This window comes from Pongo abelii, chromosome 9 (assembly GCF_028885655.2).
Source record: "Pongo abelii isolate AG06213 chromosome 9, NHGRI_mPonAbe1-v2.0_pri, whole genome shotgun sequence".
Lineage (NCBI taxonomy): Eukaryota > Metazoa > Chordata > Mammalia > Primates > Hominidae > Pongo > Pongo abelii.
Genome location: NC_071994.2, coordinates 74,747,327 through 74,770,739, shown reverse-complemented (window position 1 = coordinate 74,770,739; position 23,413 = coordinate 74,747,327). Strand labels below are relative to the sequence as shown.

The following is a 23,413-nucleotide window of genomic DNA, read 5'->3' as shown; positions in this document are numbered from 1 at the left end:
TCTAAAGAGGGGCCTGAACAGTGTGTGCATGTGGTCATGTGTTTTTGTGAATTTTGCAAAAGTGAGATACTCTTAAGGAGAATGTGTTAGTCTGTTTTGTATTGCAATCAAGGAATACCCTGAGTAATTTATAAAGAAAAGAGGTGTATTTGGCTCAGGGCTCTGCAGGCTGTATAAGTATGGCACCAGCATCTGCTCAGCTTCTGGTGAGGCCTCAGGAAGCTTTTAGTCAGGGCAGAAGGCAAAGTGGGAGCAGGCATGTCACATGGTGAGAGAGGAAGCAAGAGAGAAGCCGGGCTCTTAACCAGCTAGCTCTTACCTGAACAAATAGAGTGATAACTCACTTGTTACCGTGGGGAGGGCACCAAGCTATTCATGAGGGATCTGTCCCCGTGACCCCAAACACCTCCCACTAGGTCCACCTCCAACATTGGGGGTCACATTTCAACATGAAATTTGGAGGGTACAAACATCCAAAGCATATCAGAGGGCACTTAAATTGTGTACGCTTCAGGCCCCATGAACTTCAGGCCCTATGAACTCTGCATCTTCCACTGTTCCCTCCTGTCCCTTCAGGCCTTAGTTTTCTTCCTAGGAGGAAGCTGGTAACTGTTGTCACCTTGCCCTCATGTGTCTTTGCAGAGATACTTTGTTCATTTACCAGTAGCTGCACACTGCTCCATGCTCTCCCTTGTTTTTTTCACAGAGAGAGAATGTTACACAAACTGTTCTGCACTTTTCTTTACTCCTTTAACAGTGTGTCTTGTAGATCATCCCATGTCAATATATAAGGAGTTTCCTCATTCTTATGGCCGCTCAGTATTCTATTGCACAACTACACCATAATTCAGTTAACTATTCTCCCATTGGTGGCCATTTTGGTTATTTCCATTCTTTTGCTATTAAACACAGGCACTGCAGCTGGTAACCTTCTATATATGTCAATTCTGGCAGGTGCCAGTAAAAATGCAGGCTAAGTGCCTATCGGTGGCTGGGTCAGCCATCTGCATCTCTTTTTTGGGGGGGAGTGGGGGGACAAACTGTCCCCCAGTCTGGAATGCAATGGTGTGATCTCGGCTCACTGCAACCTCCACATCCTGGGTTCAAGCGATTCTCCTGTGCCTCAGATTCCTGAGTAGCTGGGATTACAGGTGTCTGCCACTATGCCCGGCTAACTTTTTGTATTTTTAGTAGAGACGAGGTTTTACCATGTTGACCAGACTGGTCTGGAATTCCTGACCTCAAGTGTTGGGATTACAGGTGTGAGCCACCGCGCCCAGCCCAGACATCTGCATCTCTCAGGGCTTTCATGCCTAGAGGCATTCCACGGCCAGGGAGGGGATGCCCTACCAAATTACCAATGCCTGTATTTTCCAACTTTATTGCTCTTTGACAATCTGATAGGTAGAAAGCAGTATTTCAAAATATTTTACATTCGTATTTCCTAGTGTGGGGGAGGTTAAGTTCCTTTTCAGATATTTAAGAGCCATTTATATTTTCCTTTTTATAAATTTTTTCATTCATACTCTTTGCCCATTTTTCTGTTAGATTATTGATCTGTTTCTTATTTCTGCATGCTTTTCAACTTTTAGGAAAATGAGTGCTTTGTATGGAATATGAGTGGCAGATATCCCCTAGTTTGTTGTTTAGCTCTTGGCTTTGCTTATGGTGCTTTTCACCATGCAAGAGTGCTTGATTTTTGTAGAGTTGAATATTTCAGTCTTTTCTGTGTGCCTTCTGTACTTGTTTCATTTCCAGAAGGCTTTTGCCTCTCTGAAATGATTTTTTTTTTTTTTTTTTTTTTAGAGACAGTCTCGCTCTGTTGCCCAGGGTAGAGTGCAGTGGTGTGCAGTGGTGTGATCATAGCTCACTGCAGCCTTGAACTCCTAGGCTCAAGCAATTCTCCCACCTCATCCTCACAAGTAGCTGAGACTACAAGTGTGCAGCTGGCTAATTTTTAGGGTTTTTTTTTTTGTAGAGACAGAGTCTTGCTGTGTTGCCCAGGCTGGTCTTAAACTCCTGGCCTCAAGCAGTCCTCTTGCTTTAGCCTCCCAAAGTGTTGGGATTACAGGCATGAGCCACCATACCCAGCCCTAGGATGATTTTGTAAATCCTTTTATTTTTTATTTTATTTTTATTTTTTCCTGAAATGGAGTTTCTCTCTGTTGCCCAGGCTGGAGTACAATGATCTCGGCTCACTGCAACCTCCACCTCCTGGGTTTAAGCAATTCTGCCTTAGCCTCCTGAGATTACAGGTGCTGAGATTACAGGTGCTTGCCACCACGCCCGGCTAATTTTTTGTATTTTTAGTAGAGACAAGGGTTTGCCGTGTTGGCCAACTTGGTCTCAAACTCCTGATCTCAGGGGATCTGCCTGCCTCAGCATCCCTAAGTGCTGGGATTATAGATGTGAGCCACCTTGCCCGGCCATGGTTTTTTAAAATACTGAAATCTTTGATCCAGCTGTAATTTTTCTTGTTGTAAAGTGTGAGGTAGGGATCCACATTAGTTTTGTTTTGTTTTGTTTTTGTTTTTTGAGAGCGCTCCACAGCTGTCCCAACAACTTAATAATCCCTTGTTTCCCCACAAGTTTGAGAGGCTACTTTTAGTGTATCCTAAATTTGTATATGTATTTGGGTCTACTTTTGAACTTTCTGTTCTGTTTAATTGATCTGTCTGTTCATGCACTGTTACCATATACTGTTTTAATCATTGTGGCTTTATAATATGTTTTAACATGTGGTGAGATTGACTCCTACTCTTTACCCTCCCTGCCCGCCACCCCTGCTTCCAGAATTTTCCTGACTCTTCCCGCTTATTTTTCCACAGGAACTTTCAAATCAGCTTGTTTAGCTTCAAAAAAAGTTCTGTGTACATATTTAATTGGATTGTGTACATTTATAAAGTAACTTAGACATCATTAATCTCTTTATGTTGTCTTCTATCCAGAACTTACTGTGCTCTGCCATTTGTCCAGGTCTTCTTTTTGTCCCTCAGTAACACTCCCAATTTTTCTCCTATTGCTGTTGTTTATCTCTTAGGAAGTTTATTCTTGGTGTTTTCTATTTTGTGATGCTCTTGTAAATGGGGTCTTTCATCCTGGTTTCTACCTGTTTATTGCTTATAAATATTGATTTCTGTTATATTAATTTTTGTTTGTTTGTTTCTTGTTTTTTTTTTTGAGATGGAGTCTGGCTCTGTCGCCCAGGCTGGAGTGCAGTGGCATGATCTCGGCTCATGGCAACCTCTGCCTCCTGGGTTCAAGCAATTCTCCTGCCTCAGCCTCCTGAGTAGCTGGGACCACAGGCACATGCCACCATGCCTGGCTAATTTTTTGTATTTTAGTAGAGATCGGGTTTCACTGTATTGCCCAGGCTGGTCTCAAACTCCTGAGCTCAGGCAAATCCAGCTGCCTTGGCCTCCCAAAGTGCTAGGATTACAGGTGTGCCCGGCCAGTCTGTTATATTAATTTTGAACCCAACTGTCTTACTAAAGTCTTTACTGGTTGTTACAGTTTCTCAGTTGAACTTCTTGGGATTTTGAGCTCAACACTCATATTATTGGCAACAAATGGATAGTTTATCTCTTCCTTTCTGATTTTAATACCTCTTGTTTATTTTTGTTGTCCAGAGCTTTCAAAGCAATGTGAGGAATAATAATAACAACAGTAAAATGGATATCCTTTTCTCATTTAAGAAAGTATCAATTTATTTCTGTTTTAGTAAGATTTTTGTTTGTGTAAGTAAGCTGGATATTGAGTTTTATCATATGCCTCTTCAGTGTCTGTGGAGATGATCAGATGACTTTTCCCTTTGATCTGCTAATCACCTCTTTTGGTCACCCTCTTCATATCACCTCTTGACTCCCACCAGGCCAGGAGCTCTTGATTACAGGGTGCAGAGGTAGAGCCTGAGTCCCCATTGCCTAGTGCCAGGCTATTTTGAAAGAACAAATGGATGAATGGCCTTAGTGATGGGAGGGTTTACCCAATTCCAGGGCCAGGCCCCCGGAGGCCATGTGATGCTGGGTTTACTCACCTCCCACAGCATTTCACTTCCTCCAGGGGCATGGAGGTAGGGGGAGGCTAGTCTCGGCTCCCAGACTGGGTTTGCAGGAGGGACCAGCAGTGGTATTCTTCAATGCTCACTAAGCCCTTGGTCTGGCCCTCACTGGGAACTGGTGCCTCAGAGGGAATTAGCCCTGCCCTGGGTCTTGCAGAGGGCAGTGAGGAGGAGGTACGAGACACAGCACCAATCATGCCATTGGCCATTCTCGTGGCAGTGGCCAAGGCTGTGTGTTGGGGTGTGGGGTGTTACCAACCCCAGAGATCATGGAGGGTTTCCTAGAGAAGAAAACGTGAGCTGGATGCTGGGATAGCACAGGGGAAGGGGTGAGGGGGTTCAGGCGGAGAGAAGAGTCTGTGTGTTCAGAGACCTGGCAGTACCTGGCCTTGCTTAGCACATTGAGCACAGGGGAGGAAGCTCCAGGACAGAACTTGAACCTATGGCTTGAGAGAGCCACGCAGGCTGCTGGTGAGGGGACCACTCCTCAGCAGCCCTGCCTCTGACCTGTGCCTGTCTGTCTATTCTAGCTCTGGACAAAGCCCCGCCAGTCAGGCCTCCGCTGGCAGGAACCATGGCAGAGGCTGGGGATGCTGCGCTATCGGTGGCCGAGTGGCTGCGGGCGTTGCACCTGGAGCAGTACACGGGACTCTTTGAGCAGCATGGCCTGGTGTGGGCCACAGAGTGCCAAGGCCTCAGCGACGCCCGCCTGATGGACATGGGCATGCTACTCCCTGGTCACCGCCGCCGCATCCTGGCTGGCCTGCTCCGTGCCCATACCCCACCGGCCCCTGCACCCCGCCCCACCCCACGGCCTGTGCCCATGAAGCGCCACATCTTCCGCTCACCAGCTGCACCCGCCACTCCACCCGAGCCGCTGCCCGCCACTACAGAGGATGAGGGGCTCCCCGCTGCCCCACCCATCCCGCCCCGGAGGAGCTGCCTTCCGCCCACCTGCTTCGCCACCCCGTCCACAGCTGCCCCAGACCCTGTGCTGCCCCCGCTGCCTGCTAAGCGGCATTTGGCAGAGCTGAGCGTTCCACCCGTGCCGCCCCGCACCGGACCCCCCCGCCTGCTGGTGAGGTGAGTGGATGCCACCCAGGGTGGGAGGCGCACAGGCAGAGGATCCCAGAGGGTAGATGGGGAGTTTGTGGCCTTTGGTGCTGGGGTAAGAAAGGTGCTTCGGAAGTGCAGGGGGAACAGCATGTGCAAAGCTCGGAGGACAGGAGCGCTGTCTGGTGACTCAGGAGGAGGGGAGAGCTGTGCAGGTACTCAGCGCAGTGCCTGGGCTGCTGGGCGTGTGCCAGTGAGGCCTCTAGGTTTCTGTGGCTGGGTGCACAGTCGTGCTGTCACTGATCCAGAGACCCAGGGACGGAAGTGAGTTTGGGAGGAAGTCGAGTTCAGCTTGGGACCTGGCAACTGTGAGATACTGCAGGGTATCAGGGTCCATGCCGGCATCAAGAGGCAACATGTGTAGGAAACGGAAAGCTGCGGGGTAGGGTTGGGGGTGAGGGGACTGCCCAGGTCCTGGTGCTGTGCTCTTTCACACCCTGTCCCCTTCTCCCACTGCCAAATGTCAGCAAATCCTGGGACACTTCTCAGGCCTCATCCGGCATGCCGTCCCTCCTCAGAACTGTTTCCCCTCTGGGGCTTCTGGTACCCCGTATTTTCTTGAGTTTCCCCTGGCTCCTGTGGATGTTCCATGTTAATCTCCTTCACAGATGCCCTCCCTTCCTGCCATCTGCTGGGGTGCCCGGCTGTCAGGGAGCATCCCCAGACAGGGTAGATATGTGTTTGGGGTGAGGGAGATTTGGTGGAGCACTTGGGCGAAGTCAAGCTAATCTTGGAAGGCTTCTTGGAGGAGGAAGGGGTGTGTGGAGAGAGGTCTCCTGGTCCCTGATTGTTTATTGCTGGGCACTCTGCTGGGCTCTGTGCTTCCATGGTCTCCATGATCCCTGCAGCAGACCTTCTGGGAGATTTGTGCGCTGGCTTTACAAGCAGGACATGAACAAATCAGAGGGAGAGCAGGGAGGGGGCCCTGGCTGGATCTATGCCAAGGACATACTCAGGGGGCCTTGTGGGGAGCGTCTGGGAGATTCTTCCCACCCAGGGAGGAGCATTAAGTCAGGGGGCCTTGAAGGCCAAGCTAGTGCTGTGGTGTTTTGAGGGCTGATTGGTAGAAGCACAAAAAGGGTACATGCTCTTCCTGGGTTCACACAACTGATAACAGATACAGGGTCTCTCCAGGAACCTGGAGGGAAGCTCAGATTGAAGTTTCCTGGTGCCCTTGCGCCCTCTAGTGACCATTCTTCTGCATGCAGGAGCGTTTTCTATTTTAACCCCATCAGCTTGCAGGGGAGAGAGAGAGAGAGAGAGAAAGAGAGAGAGAGAGAGGGGATAGAGGAGAGAAGAGGTTAGAGGAGAGAAAGTCTGTCTGTCTGTCTCTGGGGTTGGAAGTGGGTGAACAAAGGGAAGAAGCAGGGCCCTGGCCAGGTCCCCTCTCAGGCCCTTGCTGTGACTCCCGGATGGGCAGTGGAGGCCTGGGTTCCTGCTTGGGAGGCAGGATGCCTGGGTCGGGCCCAGCTAGCTTTGTGACTCTGATGAGAACCTGCTCCTCTGGGCCTGTTTCCCCATCAGGTGCCCTCTGTGGTCCTCCATAGCCTTCTGGGCCCTCCTGGCACTGACATCTGAGTTCAGGAGGCTTGCTGGGTAGGAGGAAGTCCTGTCCACACCCCAGGGCCCCAGGGTACCAACCCCTACTCTCAGAGCCTGTCTGAACATAGCCATTTAGGCAACATGAGGAGGAGGCCAGGCGCCATGGTTGGGAAAAGGTCTGGCCACTTGTAGTTCGAGTACCCAAAATCTGTTCTGTGCTAAGAGAATTCGAAGAAAAGTATTTCCTGCGATTTGGGACTATTCCTTACAGCAGAGTATGGTAGTGGGTAAGCTACCAAGCCTGGCTTCCTGTGTCCTGGGGTCTTTGGCAGTTGGAGTCATGGGCATCTGCAGTCCTCAGCTTTGTACACACTCAACTCAGACAGTGTATGGTCTTCAAAGCCCTGTGGTAGAAAAAACTCACAGCAGATGGAGCCTCATGTGTGTATACCAGGCCAAGACTGAGTACTGTAGTGATCAGGGTGGGGGCCAACATGGACCCTGACTGGCCACCTTGTCCCCTCTCAGTCCCTTCCTGTGACCCCCAGGCTCCATGGCATGTAGAGGAACACTGCCCCTGCTCACCCCCGCCTTGTGGGAGTCCCATCACAGTGTCTTATGACATGGCCTTCCTACCCCTGCTTGCAACCCCTCATGATGGGGAACTCACTTTCTCAACCTTAGGGCCTTTCACACAAGGTCATGTGGTGGCTGAGGCCGGTCATCTCCAGGCTCCGCAGTGGAGTTTGGGGCTGGATGCGTGTGCATGTGTGTACTCTCAGTGTCTCGAGTCAGTGTGAGGCATGTCTGGGCCGGTCTGTGTGTGCACCCATACAGATGGGTGTGGGTGGTAGTGCAAGCTGTCAGGGTAGTAGAATGTCTGTGCATTTACACATTCAGACAGGTTCTGAGAGTGTGTGCTACTAAGATGTAGAAGCATGTAGGGATTTGTGCAGTTTCAGTGGTGACATGGAGTCGTGTGTATGTGAGTTTATCAGGACCTTTGTGCTCACGTTACTGCTGTGGTGGAGACCCCAACAGTGTGTGAGTACATCTGCGAGTGTGCACGTGCTGTTTGAGCAGTACATGGCATTTGTGTTATTTGTGCACTGTCAGGCTTGAGCCAGTGTGTGCACGTGTGTGTACATGTGCTGCCAAGAGGGAGAGCCCATTAGGATGGCAGCTCCACTGGGGCCAGGATCCTAGTCGATTTTGTTTGCTGCAGAATCCCCAACATCTAGAACAGTGCTGGGTGCCTAATAGGCCCTTGGGAAGTATATCGTGTGGGTGAGTAAATGATTGCCAACGTGAGCTTGTGTACTGGCACGTGCTGAGCTTGGGGTGCATGTGGGTAAACACGCATGTGACTCAGCACCCAGTGAGTGCCCTCAGCACAGCTGGGTCATAGGGCCCTGAGCTCACCGCCCCAGCTCCCTGTCCCCCATCCTACTACCCAAGCTACGTCATCCCAGATATTTTAGGAAGGTAGAGGCCTTCAGAGGAGACAGGTGGGAAGAACGAGACTGTGATAGGATTCTAGGCCACAGACCAAGGTTTAGGCAAATCAGAAAACAAGCAAGGATGGAGTTCCCTCCTCCTGGCCTTGGCATGGCCCAGGACTCTCAGAACCAGGCTCATCATTCTGCCTGGCCTAGGGAGACTCTACATCACCCCTAGAGTCTGCACCCCCTGCTATTATTATTACTATTATCATCATTATTATTAATAGAGACTAGATCTCTCTCTGTTGCCCAGGCTGGAGTGCAGTGGTGCCATGATAGCTCACTGTAGCCTCAAACTCCTGGGCTCAAGCAATCCTCCCACCTCAGCCTCCCAAGTAGCTGGGACTACAAGTGTGTGCTACCACACCTGGCTAATTTTTAAATCTTTTGTAAAGACGAGGTCTCCCTTTGTTGCCCATGCTGGTCTTGAACTCCTGGGCTCAAGCAATGCTCCTGCCTCGACCTCCCAAAGCACTGGGATTACAGGTGTGAGCCACCGCACTCGGCCCCCTACCATTAATTTAAACTCATGGTGGGGTGCTTGCTGAGGAGCCCAAAGATACTGAGAAACTTGCCCAGAGTCACCCAGCCCTGCAGAAGGGAAGCCGGTGCCCAGACCCTGCCTCCTGGCTTCAGGTCAGGTCTGCTCAGCTCTAAGTGCCACAGACATGAGCCCTGTGAACTGGCTTCCCTGAGGGTGGCAGAGGGGTCGTTTCTGATGTGAGGTTCCAGGGTCGTGCCGCAGATCCCCTCCCAGCTTGCTCTGGCCTTTGGTGTCCCCCTCTGATACCTAGATGCCTGGAGGCACCTCAGGAAGAGGGAGTGTGTGCCCAGAAAGCAGCTGCCTAGGTGGAGCCACACTGCCAGGCTTCCCTCCTGTGCCCTTGACTGCCCTGCAGTCCAGCCAATCCCTGGTCTTCCTGGAGGCTGATCACTTGTTGCCAGGGCAGAACTTGTGCCCTTCAAAGAGCCTCTTTCCTAGCCTCTCTGTCTCCTTATGCGGGTGGAGTGGTGGAGAGGCCACAGCCAGGGCTTGTCACTCAGGACTTCCTGGGCATCCACCCTGTCAGGGCCTGCAGGATCAGTGGACACTGTTGGTTGTCTCTTCCCAACTTGGGTGGGGGTGCAGCCTGGGGGCGGGGAGGAAGTGTCTGCCCCGGGGGATTCTGGGTGACTTTTCGCTTTCTCAGTGTTTTCAGGAAGTGTGTGTGTTGGCCACGGCTGCAGGAGGTGGGGGAGACACAAAGCAGGGAGCCTCCGGGAGACCAGAGCTGGGTGCAGACATACACACACACATACACACAGACACACAGACACACAGAGTCACACACACTCACACACTCTCTCTCTCTCTCTCCCTCTCTCTCCCTCTCTTTCTCTCTCTCTCTCTGTCCTCTTTCCTCCTGGACAGAGCCACAGTTATACACAGAAACAAACACACACGCATGTAGAGAAGTGATTCACAAACACTTAAAGACATAAATCACAGGTGCAAAGCCATACCTGGGCTCAAAAACCTCCAAGAGAACTCAGCCTCAGACCCACCCAGGGGCCAGGGGCCAGGCTGTTTGCGAGACCAGCCCAGGCGGGACCCAGGCTTGCACGGGCAGGTACACGACATTCTTGGGCATACGCAGCCCGCCTGGCCAGAGCTGTGGGAGTCTTCAGCCCCAAGACCCAGCAGGCGTTTGAGGGTAAGCGAGGTGCCGCCGTTGCTGTTGTTGCTGTTGGGCACGTAGGAGGGAGGCCCTGGGAGGGCTGAAGTCCCTGTCTGTCACCTCTGGCCTGGTTTTCTGTGCTGCTCTCCTCCCCATTCTCTTTTTTTCTCTTAGAGTTTTGTCTTCTTTCACTTTCCCCACTTCTTCTCTTTTTCCCCTGCCTTTTCCTTTTCTCCCCTTGTCTCATCCCTCCCTCTTCCCTGGGCTTTCCAGGTCTCCACCTCCCCATACGCCTCTCCTGGGTCCACCAGGAGCCCACGGTGCCTGTTTTCTGGGCCTTTCTCAGACTCTGCCCCACAGAATGCTCCTCTTTGGGGTTCTTGCCCCTTGGGGGCCTGGTGCTGATCACTTCACTTCTCTGCTTCCAGCTCCCTACACCCCTCTGGGGATTCCTTGGGAAGGCTTAGTTTGGCTTATTTCACTGTCAAGTTCAAGAGTGCTGTGATTCTGAACCTCCCACCCCCAGACCAGGGTGATGGGGAGATGGTGTGCTTCTTACCCCTCCTCCCCAGGACTGGTGCTGTGGTGGGTGCTTATGGAGTGTGGGGGCTGGTCTCCCCTTTCCTGAGTTACCGTGGATCCCTAATGAACTCAACAATCCTGTGCTTGGCTTATTGGGGACATAGACCTCTAACCAAGTCCTGTCCACCCACCCGGCACTCTCCAGTCCTGCCCTGTGCCCTTGGCTCATCTTTTCCATAGGGCCCAGCGGATACCTGCACCTGCTCTTTCTGCCAGGCCAGGCCTGGGCTGGACCCAGGAAGGGCTCAGTACTTCTGTGAGCTCCCTGAGGACTGAACTTCCTCCTGCTGCTGCCCTCAGGAGCCAGCACAGGGCCAGGCCTGGGAAGCGCTTAGGGCTGCCATGGGAAAGGGGCCTCTGCCACCTCCTGCCCAGACAGCAGGGCTGTCCTGTGGGGAAGCTGAGTGTAGGTCTGGTGGTGGAAGGCCAAACAGGTTGTGTGGGCTTAGAGGAGGGAGGGAGTGGTTTGATGGACTTCCTGGAGGAGGAGGCATGCCCTGAGCACAATGGAGTTAATAATCTCAGGTCATTACATGAAAAAAATCCCCTAGCAGAATGCTTGGCACATAGCGAGCTCTTAGCAAGTGGTAGCTGTTGTCCCAGGGAGAAGTGCTGAGAGCTGGGTGAAGGTGCAGTTGTGAGGATGGGCTCCAGGTTAACTGGGAGCTGCTGTATGGAGAGGTTGGGGAGCTGCTGACCTTCTCCAGTGATGAAGATGTGAGTAGGGTGGTGGTCATTCAGTACACACTTACTGAAGCCCCTTCTGTGCTGGGAACTGCTGGTGGCATGGAGAGGACTGGCCCTAGGGGCTCCCGGCTTGTGCAGAAGTTGAGAGAAGCAGACCGTGGACATCCCATTCTAGCAAGTGAGACCCTAGGAAGGGCTGTCTCTGCTGGGGGCTCAGCAGAAGTGAACAGAGCAGAACCAGGAGAGTGCTGGAGGGGATGACCTTTGGGTCTCATGATGGAGGAGGAAGGAAGAAACCACAGAGGAAGCAGGAGGCACAGGACGGAGGCCTGGGCCCCTGAGAGTCCACAGCATGATTGAGGAAGCGGGCAGCTGGGACAGTTTACCCCTGTGGAATGGAGACATCAGGGTGGGACACAGATGTCCCCAGATCCCTGGGCCAGCAGCCCTGATGGTGAGAGTCCAGGGGCTGGGATTGGGCCAGGTCCCTCCAAGACCTGTGTGACATCTTGTGGGGAGGTGGTGACTCTAGGATGGGGTTAGGTCTGGGTCCTCAGTCCTCTGAGGCAGTTAAGTGAAGCACACATTGATATGACCATATTGAGTGATCAGAATTGTGGGGAGCCCCAGGGAGGCCCCAGATCGGCCTGAGATGTGAGGGGAGGTCTGCGATAGTGGGGAGGATGGATGTATGATTTGGGCTTTTTGTAGGAGGCGTAGGAGTTGGCCAGGCAGGGGAGGGTGTTCTGGGTGGAAGGAACAGGGTATTAAAGGCCTGTAAGTATCATTGATAGACTGCAGCTCAGTCAGGGAGAGCCGGAGTGTGTAGCGGGGTGAGTCCAGGGTCAGCCTGGGATATGCAGACTGCTCCACTCTGTAGCCTTCCTTCTGTCACGGTGACACCTGGTTCTTTCAGCCAGAGATTAGTGTAGACAGAAAGATAGGAATGGGTAGGGGTGAAGGAGAAGGAGGTGGCATTAGAGGCCGCTAAGGCTATGAAGCTGGTTCCTGGCTCAGCCTGTAGGGCCTGGCTCTCCTTCCAGGTGAAGAGGTTCCGTTGATGCCATGTGCAAGTGGCCCTCCTTTACTGAATTATCAGTAAGCCTGGAGACAGAGTAGCGAGGAAACTGAGGCTCGGAGAGGAAGGGACCTGCTCAAGGTCCCAAACCAATGAGTTGAGCTGAGTTCAAGCCCAGGTCTGCCTGGCTCCAAGCCCTGTCTCTAGTTAATTGAGTAACCACACATCTTATTTGACGTGGGACAGGCCCTGTTTATGCCTGCTGCCCTGACATAGTTATTAATAGTGCCTCTTTTAACTCTTAGAAGTGTTTCTGGTTTATACAATGAATTATGTGGTCATGGGTAAGAGGAGGGTGACCTTGGGCAGGGCAGTGATGTGTTCCCTCTCAGATGAGTCCTGAGACCTGGTGGCCCATGGGAGGAGGCTGGCCTCAGAGAAGCCCTGGGACCCTGGCATGGCCTTGTTTGCTCGGCTGTGGTGCTGGGCTGCCAGGGTTCAAATCCCAGCTGTGGCATCAAGAACAAATAACCCAACATCCCTGTGCCTCGGTTTCCTCCTCTGTAAAGTGGAATCATGATGAGCCTTACCTTACAGAGCACTGTGAGTAGATGAATGAAGAATCCATGTCAAGTGCTCAGAAAATGCCTGGGAACACACACACGTAGACACACACACACACAGTTAATGAATCCAAGTGTTTGTAAGTCCCTGCTGAGTGCTGGAGATACCCCAATGAGGATGGGATGTCCATGGTCTGCCTCTCAACTTCTGCACAAGCTGCACCCTCCTCTTACCCATTCTGCATTCTGCATACCCACCATGTCACCTAACCCCCAGGCATGAGGTCTGTTGCATGTATTTTCTCTGATTCTATAAAATAGTTATAGGCTGAGGGCCCAGGCTGGGGTGAACCAATCCCTTAGCTGCCCGGGGTGCCTAGTCTCTCAGGAATAGTGGGTAAGCAGGTGGGTTCACATGCCCCTTGGGTAGAGGGGAGAAGGTTGAAGGAGCAGGGAGCTGCAGTGCGGGGTGAGTGGGGAGCAGCTCTGTGGGAGAATCTTGGAGGTTGCCTAGAGGAGGAGGCCAGCTGAGCTGCATTTTGAGGTGGAGGTGGGCTTCTGTGGGCTACAGGAGGGAGAGGGCAGAGGAGGATGAAACTGTGTGAAGGCTTGGAGGTGGTGCCATTGAGGACGTGGTCCAGTGGGTGACAAGTCAGTGGGTGACATCCAAGCCGGGCCTCAGCTGGACCTCGGGATTGGAGCGGGGCCTACTCTTAGGGGTGCAAGCAGTGAGAGGCTGGGACTTGGGCTATGGCGGGGGCATTCTGTGGGCTCTGTTCTCGGTAGGGGGTCACTGCCTTTTCCCTGGGGTTTCCCCACAAGTTGTGCCTTCCTGAAAGCACTTCTCCTTTCCTGGGCTCCGTCCTGACTCAGCAGTGCCCTGATACCCTGTGGTAAGCAGGCAGGCAGGGAGCAGCCAGGAGACTTCCTGGAGAAGGTGGCTAGAATTTCCCAGATGCTTCTGAGAGGCCCCTGTGTTCCACCTTCGTGAGACACGGTCCCTTCCCTGTGGAAGCTCTGCTGGGAGAGGAGCCCTTTGCATCGGTTTCCCTCTCCCTTCTTGCCGTGGGCAGGGCAGTGATGTGTTCCCTCTCAGATGGGTCCTGAGACCTGGCTGCCCGTGGGAGGAGGCTGGCCTCAGAGGAGCCCTGGGACCCTGGCATGGCCTCGTTTGCTCAGCTGTGGTACTGGGCTGCCAGGGTTCAAATCCCAGCTGTGGCATCAAGAACAAATAACCTAGCATCCCTGTCCCTCGGTTTCCTCCTCTGTAAAGTGGAATCATGACAAGCCTTACAGACCGCTGTGAGTAGATGAATGAAGAATCCATGTCAAGTGCTTAGAAAATGGCTGGGAACACACACACGTAGACACGCACACACACAGTTAATGAATCCAGGTGTTTTTAAGTCCCTGCTGAGTGCTGGAGTTACCCCAATGAGGAAGGAGGGTGTGGAGCTTGCTTCAGAGAACCCGCCTGCTGCCCAAGATGCGCAGACCCCTCGCAGTTGATCAGGACAGTGATGGGAGATGCACTGTGGTGCCAGAGGAGGGGGGCTGATGCTGCCGGACCCCAGGGATGAGGACGAGCAGGTGGGCAGTTTTTATTTATGGTTACCACCTTCCCCTCAGCTCTGGCCCTCAGACCTGGGGGAGCTTTGGGAGCCAGGCTCCCTCAATTCTGCTTGGCATTGGAGAGATGGCGCCTGTCCCCACCTCCCTGGACCAAGGTCTGACTGGCCCTGGCCTGACAGCTTGGAATTCTGCTCTCTGCTGATCCCAGGCCAGGTTTCCAAGGCCCCTCCCTCTTGGGCTCTGGGAGGCAGCAGTGATGGATTGATTTGCCCATCAAGAAGTCTCTAAGGGAATCGCAGGTGACCAGCTGGGGCCAGCACCCCAGGTCATGCTCTTGGGCCTTCGGGCACTCCCTCAGTCGCTTGGTCATCGTTCACCCCTTCCATTGCCTTCCCTTGCACCTGCCCACTTGTCCACCCACCTTGTCCACATGCTATTGCTACTGACTGGGCTGTGGGGGTACCAAGTCAGATGCTGCCCCTGCCCCAAAGGGACTCAGGTCATGTAGAGGAGACAGCCTGGTGCATTGCCCACCAGAATGTACTGTGAGAGTACATTCCGACTCAAGATTCCCACAGGCCCACCCCTTGGCCCCAGATTCCCAGAGAGGCCCGTTGGGTAGGGAGCAGCTTGCCACCAGGGCAGTGGCAGGCCTTCGTCTGCCATGGGGTCTTTGAAGCGATCCGAGCCACAGCCGACGCAGCTGTCCAGGAGCCATTCTCTGTGGCCCTCCAAGTGACAGCTTAGGAGTGAAGGACTGGGTCTCACAGTGGATAGTGACTCACAGGGAGCCAGCCTGGCTTTGAAAGCTCTTGCCTAAGGGGCCAGTAGTTTTCTAACATCCCCACAGGTGTGGCTTCAACTCCCTGTGTGGGATGTGCCCAGTTTGCCAGTCACCACACTGAGTGAAGCTCAAAGCTCCGGTTTCTCTACCAGGTATAGAATCTGCTTATAGTTTCTCTCCGTCCAGATGCTGTTCCTCCACAGGCCATGCTGCCAAAGGCAGTGGTTGCCTGGTAACAGGGCTGACACGCCACCATTTGCAGGTTTCTAGGGGAACAGAGCTGGAAATCTAGCCGAAGGCCAGCTCTTCACACAGAAGAGGAAAGGGTTTGGTTAACTTTTATCTACACCTGGATAAGAGACAAGTATAGTCGAAGGTGATGTGGAAGTAGCCAAGTGTCCTAAGAAGCTCATAAACTTTGGAGTCAGGGTTCAGATCTTGGCACAAAGGAGATACTTTGAAAAATGTCATTTAGAATAATTTGTATGAAGGTCTTTTTTTTTTTTTTTTTTTTTTTTTTGAGACGGAGTCTTGCTCTGTCCCCCAGGCTGGAGTGCAGTGGCGCGATCTCGGCTCACTGCAAGCTCCACCTCCCGGGTTCATGCCATTCTCCTGCCTCAGCCTCCCGAGTAGCTGCGACTACAGGCGCCTGCCACCACGTCCGGCTAATTTTTTTGTATTTTTAGTAGAGATGGGGGTTTCACTGTGTTAGCCAGGATGGTCTCGATCTCCTGACCTCATGATCCATGCACCTCGGCCTCCCAAAGTGCTGGGATTACAGGTGTGAACCACCGCATCCAGCCATTTGTATGAAGGTCTTAATGGAGAGCAGCATAAAGGAGGGTCAAGGAAGACTTTCAGAGAAGGGAGATGTGGTTTTAGAGTTAAGGGATTGCTTTGGGAAGCCGAGGTGGGAGGATTGCTTGATGCCAGGAGTTCAAAACCAGCCTGGGCAACATAATAAGACCCAGTCTCTACACCTTGAGACCCACCTACTCGGGAGGCTGAAGTCAGAGGATCACTTGAACTCGGGAGTTTGGGGCTGCAGTGAGCTGTGATTGTGCCATTGCACTCCAGTCTGCCACAGAGTGAGACCCAGTCTCTAAAAAAAAAAAAACGTTAAAAAACGAGTGTATATTCCCAGGCAGAGAACAGGGAGAAGGGTGTTACTGGTGGAGGCAACAGCAGGAGGAAAGGCCTGGCATCATGACCATACCCCAGGCAGACCCTGTCACTGCCTCCCAGCCCTTCCTTGCTTTCATGGTAGCCCCACACCGTCAGCCATTGCCAGGAACACTAGGGCAACAGACAAGGCCAAAAATAACCCAGGGAGAAGTTGCCCATCCACCCTGATTCTCCTCCTTGGCCCCTGCAGGGCACTGGCAGAGACAGCTGGTGGGGCCAGGCCTCCAGGGCTCAGGCACCTTGTTCCAGACTGTGGTCCCTGTGCATCCTGTGCGCTGGCACATGACACATCCTGTCTTGGTTAATCCTTCTAGCACCCTGCCAGGTCAGTGATATAGCCCCCATTTCACAGAAGAGGAAACTGAGGCTCAGAGGGGCTAGGTGCTCACCCCAGGACACACAAGAACTAAGGCAGGATTCAAATTCATGTCCTTGATGCCAAAGCCCTTCAGAAGACAGCCTGCCAGGAGCAATGCGATCTGTACTGAGACAGATGGGAACACCATGTGGCCGTGAGAGCCCAGGAGGCCCTGAACCTGGCCTTGGAGAATCAGGGGAGGGTTCCCTGGGGAGTGGTAGCAGAGGTGAGTGAGTGGGGTGAGGTAGCAGAGGTGTGGGAGATGGGTCTGGTGGGATCAGGTGAGTTTGAGGAGTCTGAGGGCACCAGGAGATAGTGAATATCCAAATCTGGGCAAGAGCAAGGTGATCTTGAGACAGAGACCCACAATTCAGGGCCTTAGGAATTGGTTTCTGAGGCTCTGGTCTGTGCCTCGGGCCTTGCAGCTCATTTCAAACCTGTCCCTTCTCTTTGCCGTCAATGCCTTCTTATCCTTAAAAGCTCAGGTCAAGCATCACCTTCTCCACGAATCCATCCCTGACTCCCCATTCTGGTCTTTATCCCTCCTTCAGTGTGGAGACCCAGTGGATACATGTGACTAAAAGCTAGAGCACTGGGGATAGGTGAACACCTCATTCAGGCCAAAGAGGGTGCCTGCTTCCTTTAGGCTTTGGGGAACCAGGAGGGGTTTTGGTCTGGCAGATGAGTTGAGGAGGACTGTGTGCAGGAGGGCTCTTGTCTGTGTGAGTTTGTGTAGTGCCTGAGTTTTGCCGCAGTTTGGGTGAGCTGGGGGCTCAGTATGTTTCAGTCTTGGCTCTGTTGCTTAGTGATGCCCAAATTTTGTTGTGTTCTCAGCCTGCCCACCAAGGAGGAGGAGTCATTGCTACCATCATTATCATCCCCTCCCCAGCCACAGTCTGAGGAGCCCCTGTCCGCCCTCCCCCAGGGGCCTCCCCAGCCCCCCTCTCCACCTCCCTGCCCCCCGGAGATACCTCCAAAGCCTGTACGCCTCTTCCCAGAATTCGGTGAGTGCTGCAGCCAGGAGATGGGGCTCTGGGTGGATGGCCTGGGATCCCTGGAATCAGGCCTCTGGAAGGTATGCAAGGATCACACTCCTTTCTGTGCAAGCCTGCCACCAGCCCACTGTGTGGCCCTGGGCAGGTCACAGCCTTCCTGAGTGCTATTCTCTTCATCCTCACAATGGAGACAGCACCCACCTATCTGGCCTCCTGACCGTTAAGTGTGGGGCCATGGTTGGCTTTACCGGTTACCCATGGTCCGATTTTCCATGGTGTTGGGTGGTTTGCTTTTCTTTTTTTTTTGAGACGGAGTCTCGCTCTGTCGCCCAGGCTGGAGTGCAGTGGCGCAATCTCCGCTCACTGCAAGCTCCACCTCCCGGGTTCACGCCATTCTCCTGCCTCAGCCTCCCGAGTAGCTGGGACTACAGGCGCCTGCCACCACGCCTGGCTAATTTTTTGTATTTTTAGTAGAGACGGGGTTTCACCATGTTAGCCAGGATGGTCTAGATCTCCTGAGCTCGTGATCCGCCCACCTCGGCCTCCCAAAGTGCTGGGATTACAGGCATGAGCCACCGCGCCTGGCCAGAGGTGGTTTGCTTTTCCTGGGGTTGGCCACATTTCTTGATTCTTGTTGCCTTTGACAGTCCTTACCCCAACCCCCAAGCTCACCACTGGCTCAGACCTCCCTGTGGTGTCCCAGCTTCTCCTCTGCCACCCTTTAGTACTGTCCTATGAGGCCTGAGGGTATAAATCACACTTCCTATCCCCTGTGCCTTTTTTTGAAAGCCAGGGGGAGGTGGGGGTGGGGGTCTTGGCATGGGGGAGGCTTTGTGAAGCCCAGTGTGGTACCCCAGGAGAGGAGGCCAGGCCCCTTGCCCTGAGTCCCCCAACCCCTCTCTCACCAGATGACTCTGACTACGATGAGGTCCCAGAGGAGGGGCCGGGGGCCCCAGCCAGAGTGATGACCAAGAAGGTGGGGCCAGGCATGGGACTGTCTGCCTGTCAGGGTGTTGTGGGGGTGCCCAGCTGCCTGTCAGACCCTGAGGACCACCAGACAGAGAGTGGGCAGCCATTTCCCGGGAGGCTTCCCCTTCCCCTACCTCACTCTCTTGCCATGCAGGGGTCAGGAGTCACGTGTAGCCACAGCGCCCTGGGCCAGGGGTCGGGGCTCTGGTGTGGCTCCCCCAGGCCCTGGCTATATGTGGGTGGGCATGTGGCTTTCCCCCACCTTCTGTGTTAGGAGCTCGTGTCCTGTCCCGGAGTGTGTCTCTGTTTCACTTCTTGTGTTCCCGTGTCTGTCTGTCCTGCCTCCCTAGCTTGCAGTCTTTTTCTCTGTCCCTTTATCTTTCTGTTTTTGTCTGTGTCCTAGGTCGGTGTCTGCCACTGGCTCTCCTGTCCCTGTGATCTGGGTCCCTGTGTGGTCTCCGCTGGCAGGGGGAGGGGAGTGTGAGGAAACAGAACTAAAAGTGCTGGGCTGTGTAGGTCGGGGCTGTGTGGACAGAGGGGGCGTGGCAGCCCCAGGTGGGTGTGATCTGTGGCTTGAAGGGAAGGATGACGCTGAGTGGGTCTCGGGGGCAGGAGGAGCCCCCACCGAGCCGAGTCCCACGGGCCGTGCGCGTGGCCAGTCTGCTGAGCGAGGGAGAGGAACTGTCTGGGGACGACCAAGGGGATGAGGAAGAGGATGACCACGCCTATGAGGGCATCCCCAAGTGAGTGTCCAGCCACCCTCCTTCCCACTGCCCAGCCCAACCTCAGCCCGCCCCCTCCTTTCCTCCTCAGCCCGGCCCCCCATCCCCTCATCTCTTGATAGTGGCGGATGGCACAGCAGCAGCCTGAGCTTGTCCTTGCCCAGCACAATTGCTGCGCCACACCCCATGGACTGGCCACCTGGGGGCTCCACCCCCGTCACACCAGTCATCAAGGCTGGCTGGCTGGACAAGAATCCACCGCAGGGGTGAGTGAGGCCTCTTGAGTCCTGCTGTGCTCTGCATGGGGGGGTGGGGGGCAGTGTCCAGGACTCCAGGACACTGGTATCACTCACTGATCTGAAAACCAGAAGGGCCTGAGACGATTTGCACAGGTCTCCCACCAGGCACACTGTGACCACTGATGATTCCCTCCAGACCCGTTTTATTGCCCTGAAAATTGGGAGATCGCTGGGCATAGTGGCTCACTCCTGTAATCTCTGCACTTGAGATGCTGAGGTGGGAGGTTTGCTTGAGGCCAGGAGTTTGAGACCACTCTGGGCAACATGGCGAGACCTCGTCTACAAAAAAATTTAAAAATTAGCCAGGTGCAGTGGCTCATGCCTGTAGTTCTGGCTACTTGGGAGACTGAGGTGGGAGAAGCACTTGAGCCCAGGCATCTGAGGCTCTTGTGAGCTAGGCCTGTACTACCGTCTTCCAGCCTGTGTGGCAGAGTGAGACCCTGTCTCAAAAAAAAAAAAAAAAAAAAAAGAGATGTGTTACTTTGAGTCTGACTTCAATCACTCTTGCTGTAAAGTCCATCTTCTTGCCAGTGGCCATTTGGGATTCTTCCTCCCTAGAACCTGGCTGATCCTCACTCTGAGTGTGGCTTCTGAAGGCTGGGGTAGTCCTGGAACCTATCCTCTCACCCCTGGTCATTTGCCTGTTGTCCCTCTCCCTCTCCAGATCTTATATCTATCAGAAACGATGGGTGAGACTGGATGCTGATCACCTGCGATACTTTGACAGTAACAAGGTGAGGCCTGCATCAGTCCTGACGTGACCCCTGCTCCAGCCTAGGCTGGCCCCAACACTGGAGCGAGGTGGTGTCCCTCCCCAGAGAAGTCCTCGCCAGAGCTCTAAGTCTGACCCCTTAACCCTTGTCCTCCTGGCCCTCTGCCTGCTGAGGGCTGCAGTCAGGTCAGCACAGGGTCTTGTCTCTGACCAGCTGCAGGAGACAGGGCTGCAGCCTTCATTTTGGCTGAGGATGGGGGAGTCAGCGAGGTGCTGGGTCCCGAAATATAGCTCCTGTCTCTCCCCCAGGACGCTTACTCTAAGCGCTTTATTTCTGTGGCCTGCATCTCCCGCGTGGCTGCCATCGGGGACCAGAAGTTTGAAGTGATCACAAACAACCGGACCTTTGCCTTCCGGGCAGAGAGTGATGGTGGGGAGTGTGGGGTGGTGTGTGTGTGTAGAAGGGGGTAGAGAAGACTGGAAGTTTGGGCAGAGGAGGGGGAAGAGAGGCATGGTGCCTCCGCCCTCTCACATCACATCCGGGGAGGCATGGTCCCTTTGTGAGGTGGGCAGAGGAAGGGGGCACTCTCTGTGACCGGCTCTGTGCTTGGTACGGTCACTGACTCCTCAGAACCACACAATCAGCGGAAGCAGGCTTGGAGGGGTGAGGTCACTTGCCCAGCATCAGTGGCATAGCTGGGATTGGAGCCTGAGCTCATTCAAGTCAGAGAAGTCAAGCAAAATGATAGGGGGGCAATCTGGGTGGGCTTTCTGGAGGAGGTGTTGCCTGCGGAGCCTAGGGCCAGGAGACCCCTGAGGGGCTCCCTGCGACCTTGGGCTTACTCCTCTACCCTTCTCCTGCAGTGGAGCGGAAGGAGTGGATGCAGGCCCTGCAGGAGGCCATGGCTGAGCAGCGTGCCCGGGCCCGGCTCTCTAGCGCTTATCTGCTGGGAGTTCCAGGCTCAGAGCAGCCTGACCGTGCTGGCAGCCTGGAGCTTCGTGGCTTCAAGAATAAGCTGTACGTGGCCGTGGTCGGGGACAAAGTGCAGCTCTACAAGAATCTAGAGGTGCTAAGGGGTCATGGAACCTCTCCCCTGCCCATGCCCACCTACCCTGCCCCAAGCTGACCTAGGGCCTTAGCCCTGCCTTTTCCGTTCCCTCTTTTCCTGCACTGAGCCCAGGCCTTTGCCTGGATATGTCCTCGCTCCCCTCAGTTCTTTTTTTCTTTTTTTTTTTTTTTTCCCTCAGTTCTGACCACTTCCCCCAGGCTCTGAGCACCGCCCTCCAGTCCCTGCCCTGGCCCCTGCGCCCCTGCACCTCTGCTCATTGCTGTGTGGGCCCTGAACCTGCAGCCCCTTACCCTGCCCAGCTTCCCATGTCCCCTGCTGTCTCCCTCCTGGGCACCCCCCCAGTCCCTGAGTTGCACCACCTTCCCTTCCTCTCCCCGTCCCAAGCCTCACGCCCTGACCCCAAAGCCTTGCCCTCATCCCGTCCCACCTGCCCTCCAGGAGTACCACCTGGGCATTGGCATCACCTTCATCGACATGAGCGTGGGCAACGTGAAGGAAGTGGACCGGCGCAGCTTCGACCTCACCACACCCTACCGCATCTTCAGGTGACTCTCCATCCTCTTGGCTCGCCGGCATCCTCACTTCTTCCTAATGTTTTCCTTTTGCGCAACATGGGAAGCTGCGCCTTCCTGTGGGATGGGTTCCCTCACCCTGCCCCACCTGTGGAGCCCCTCTCCCGTCACTCGCTAACCCACTCTGATCTCCTTCCCTAAGAGGTCTCACTCTCCCCTGTGCTGCTTGGCAACTGCTGTCCTCCCCTGCCTGCCATGCTGCTCAGGGGTTGCCCATCTGGCCTCCTGCACCCACTGCCCCTGCCCCACTATCCCTGCGCCTACGCCACCCCTGGAGAGTGCTCTTGTCTCTCATGAGGCTGCTCCTCAGTCCTTGTCTGTGGGCCACCAAGCCTCTGCCGTCTTGGTTTCCTGACCTCAGCTGTCCCTTGGTGTCTTTCTCTGTCCTCTGCCCTCTCCCTGGGCAGCCTTGCCCACTCCCAGGCCTTCAGCCGCTACCTCTGAGGTACTGAACTATGCCCGGGTTTGAATCCTGGGTCCACCACTGACTAGCTGTGTGACCTGGGAAATCACTTGGCCTCTGTGTGCCTCAGTTTCCTGGGGAAGTGTTTGTAATACTGGGTAGTAACTGCTCAATAAACACTAGCATCACTCCCAACCCTTCCACTTCTCTGCTCTTAGCCCAGGTGTCTGTCTCCAGCGGGATCTTTCTGCTGACCTCTGGCCTGCATGTCTGACAACTGTGGTCATCTCCCCTTTTCAGCTCCCTGTTCTTCCCAGGGGCCTGTCTCTCCAACCAAGAGGGAAGGACTCGTGCCTTTCCTTTTTTTTTTTTTTTCTTTTTGAGACAGAGTCTTGCTCTGTCTCCCAGGCTGGTGTGCAGTGGCGTGATCTCGGCTCACTGCAACCTCTGCCTCCAGGTTCAAGTGATTCTCCTGCTTCAGCCTCCCCAAGTAGCTGGGATTACAGGTGCACGCCACTACGCCCGGCTAATTTTTGTATTTTTAGTAGAGACGGGGTTTTGCCGTGTTGGTCAGGCTGGTCTCGAACTCCTGACCTCAGGTGATCCACCCACCTCGGCCTCCCAAAGTGCTGGGATTACAGGGGTGAGCCACCACACCTGGCCCGTGCCTTTCCTTTTTACCCCATCTGGCCCCATCCCTCTGCTGTCACCCTTCTGGCCCAGGCCTGGTGGGCCCTTGGCCCCAGCGCCTGCCTCCTCACTCTTGGGCCGCCCGTGCCTGTCCAGCCTCTTTACTCCAACTGCTTTGACTTCTGCGGGGGCCTTATATTTGAGAGCTAAGTTTTTATTTGCTCATTTCTTGCATTTGAAGTTCTCTTTGATGACATCCTTGCCCTGAGATTCTTTGCCGTAGTCCTTAACTACCACACACAGCTGCAGCCCTGCCTGACAGGCATTCTCTGATTGTCAGTCTGAGAGGCCTACCCGTTCCTGGGTTTCTTGTTGTCATCAGCCCTAAAGAGGTAGACTTAGTGTTCTACACAAAGG

The 23,413-nt window shown here is 54.1% G+C and overlaps 1 protein-coding gene across 10 annotated transcripts in view; it reads left to right on the top strand.

Moving 5' to 3' along the window:
* The window catches only part of ARAP1 (ArfGAP with RhoGAP domain, ankyrin repeat and PH domain 1), a 67,479-nt gene that overhangs the window by 20,720 nt on the left and 23,346 nt on the right, over positions 1–23,413 (top strand). For 8 of the 10 annotated variants that reach the window (XM_054526009.1, XM_063728197.1, XM_063728196.1 and 5 more), the window contains 9 exons: positions 4,591–5,143; positions 17,459–17,628; positions 18,528–18,595; positions 19,201–19,331; positions 19,433–19,576; positions 20,274–20,343; positions 20,631–20,751; positions 21,186–21,388; positions 21,830–21,936. In XM_054526009.1, coding sequence (XP_054381984.1) covers positions 4,635–5,143; positions 17,459–17,628; positions 18,528–18,595; positions 19,201–19,331; positions 19,433–19,576; positions 20,274–20,343; positions 20,631–20,751; positions 21,186–21,388; positions 21,830–21,936 — 1,523 coding nt within the window. In that variant the 5' untranslated portion in view covers positions 4,591–4,634. Of the gene's footprint in view, positions 1–4,590; positions 5,144–9,391; positions 9,912–17,458; positions 17,629–18,527; positions 18,596–19,200; positions 19,332–19,432; positions 19,577–20,273; positions 20,344–20,630; positions 20,752–21,185; positions 21,389–21,829; positions 21,937–23,413 lie in introns of those variants that run through there. The other 2 variants (XM_063728195.1, XM_063728198.1) reach the window with 2 other exon arrangements.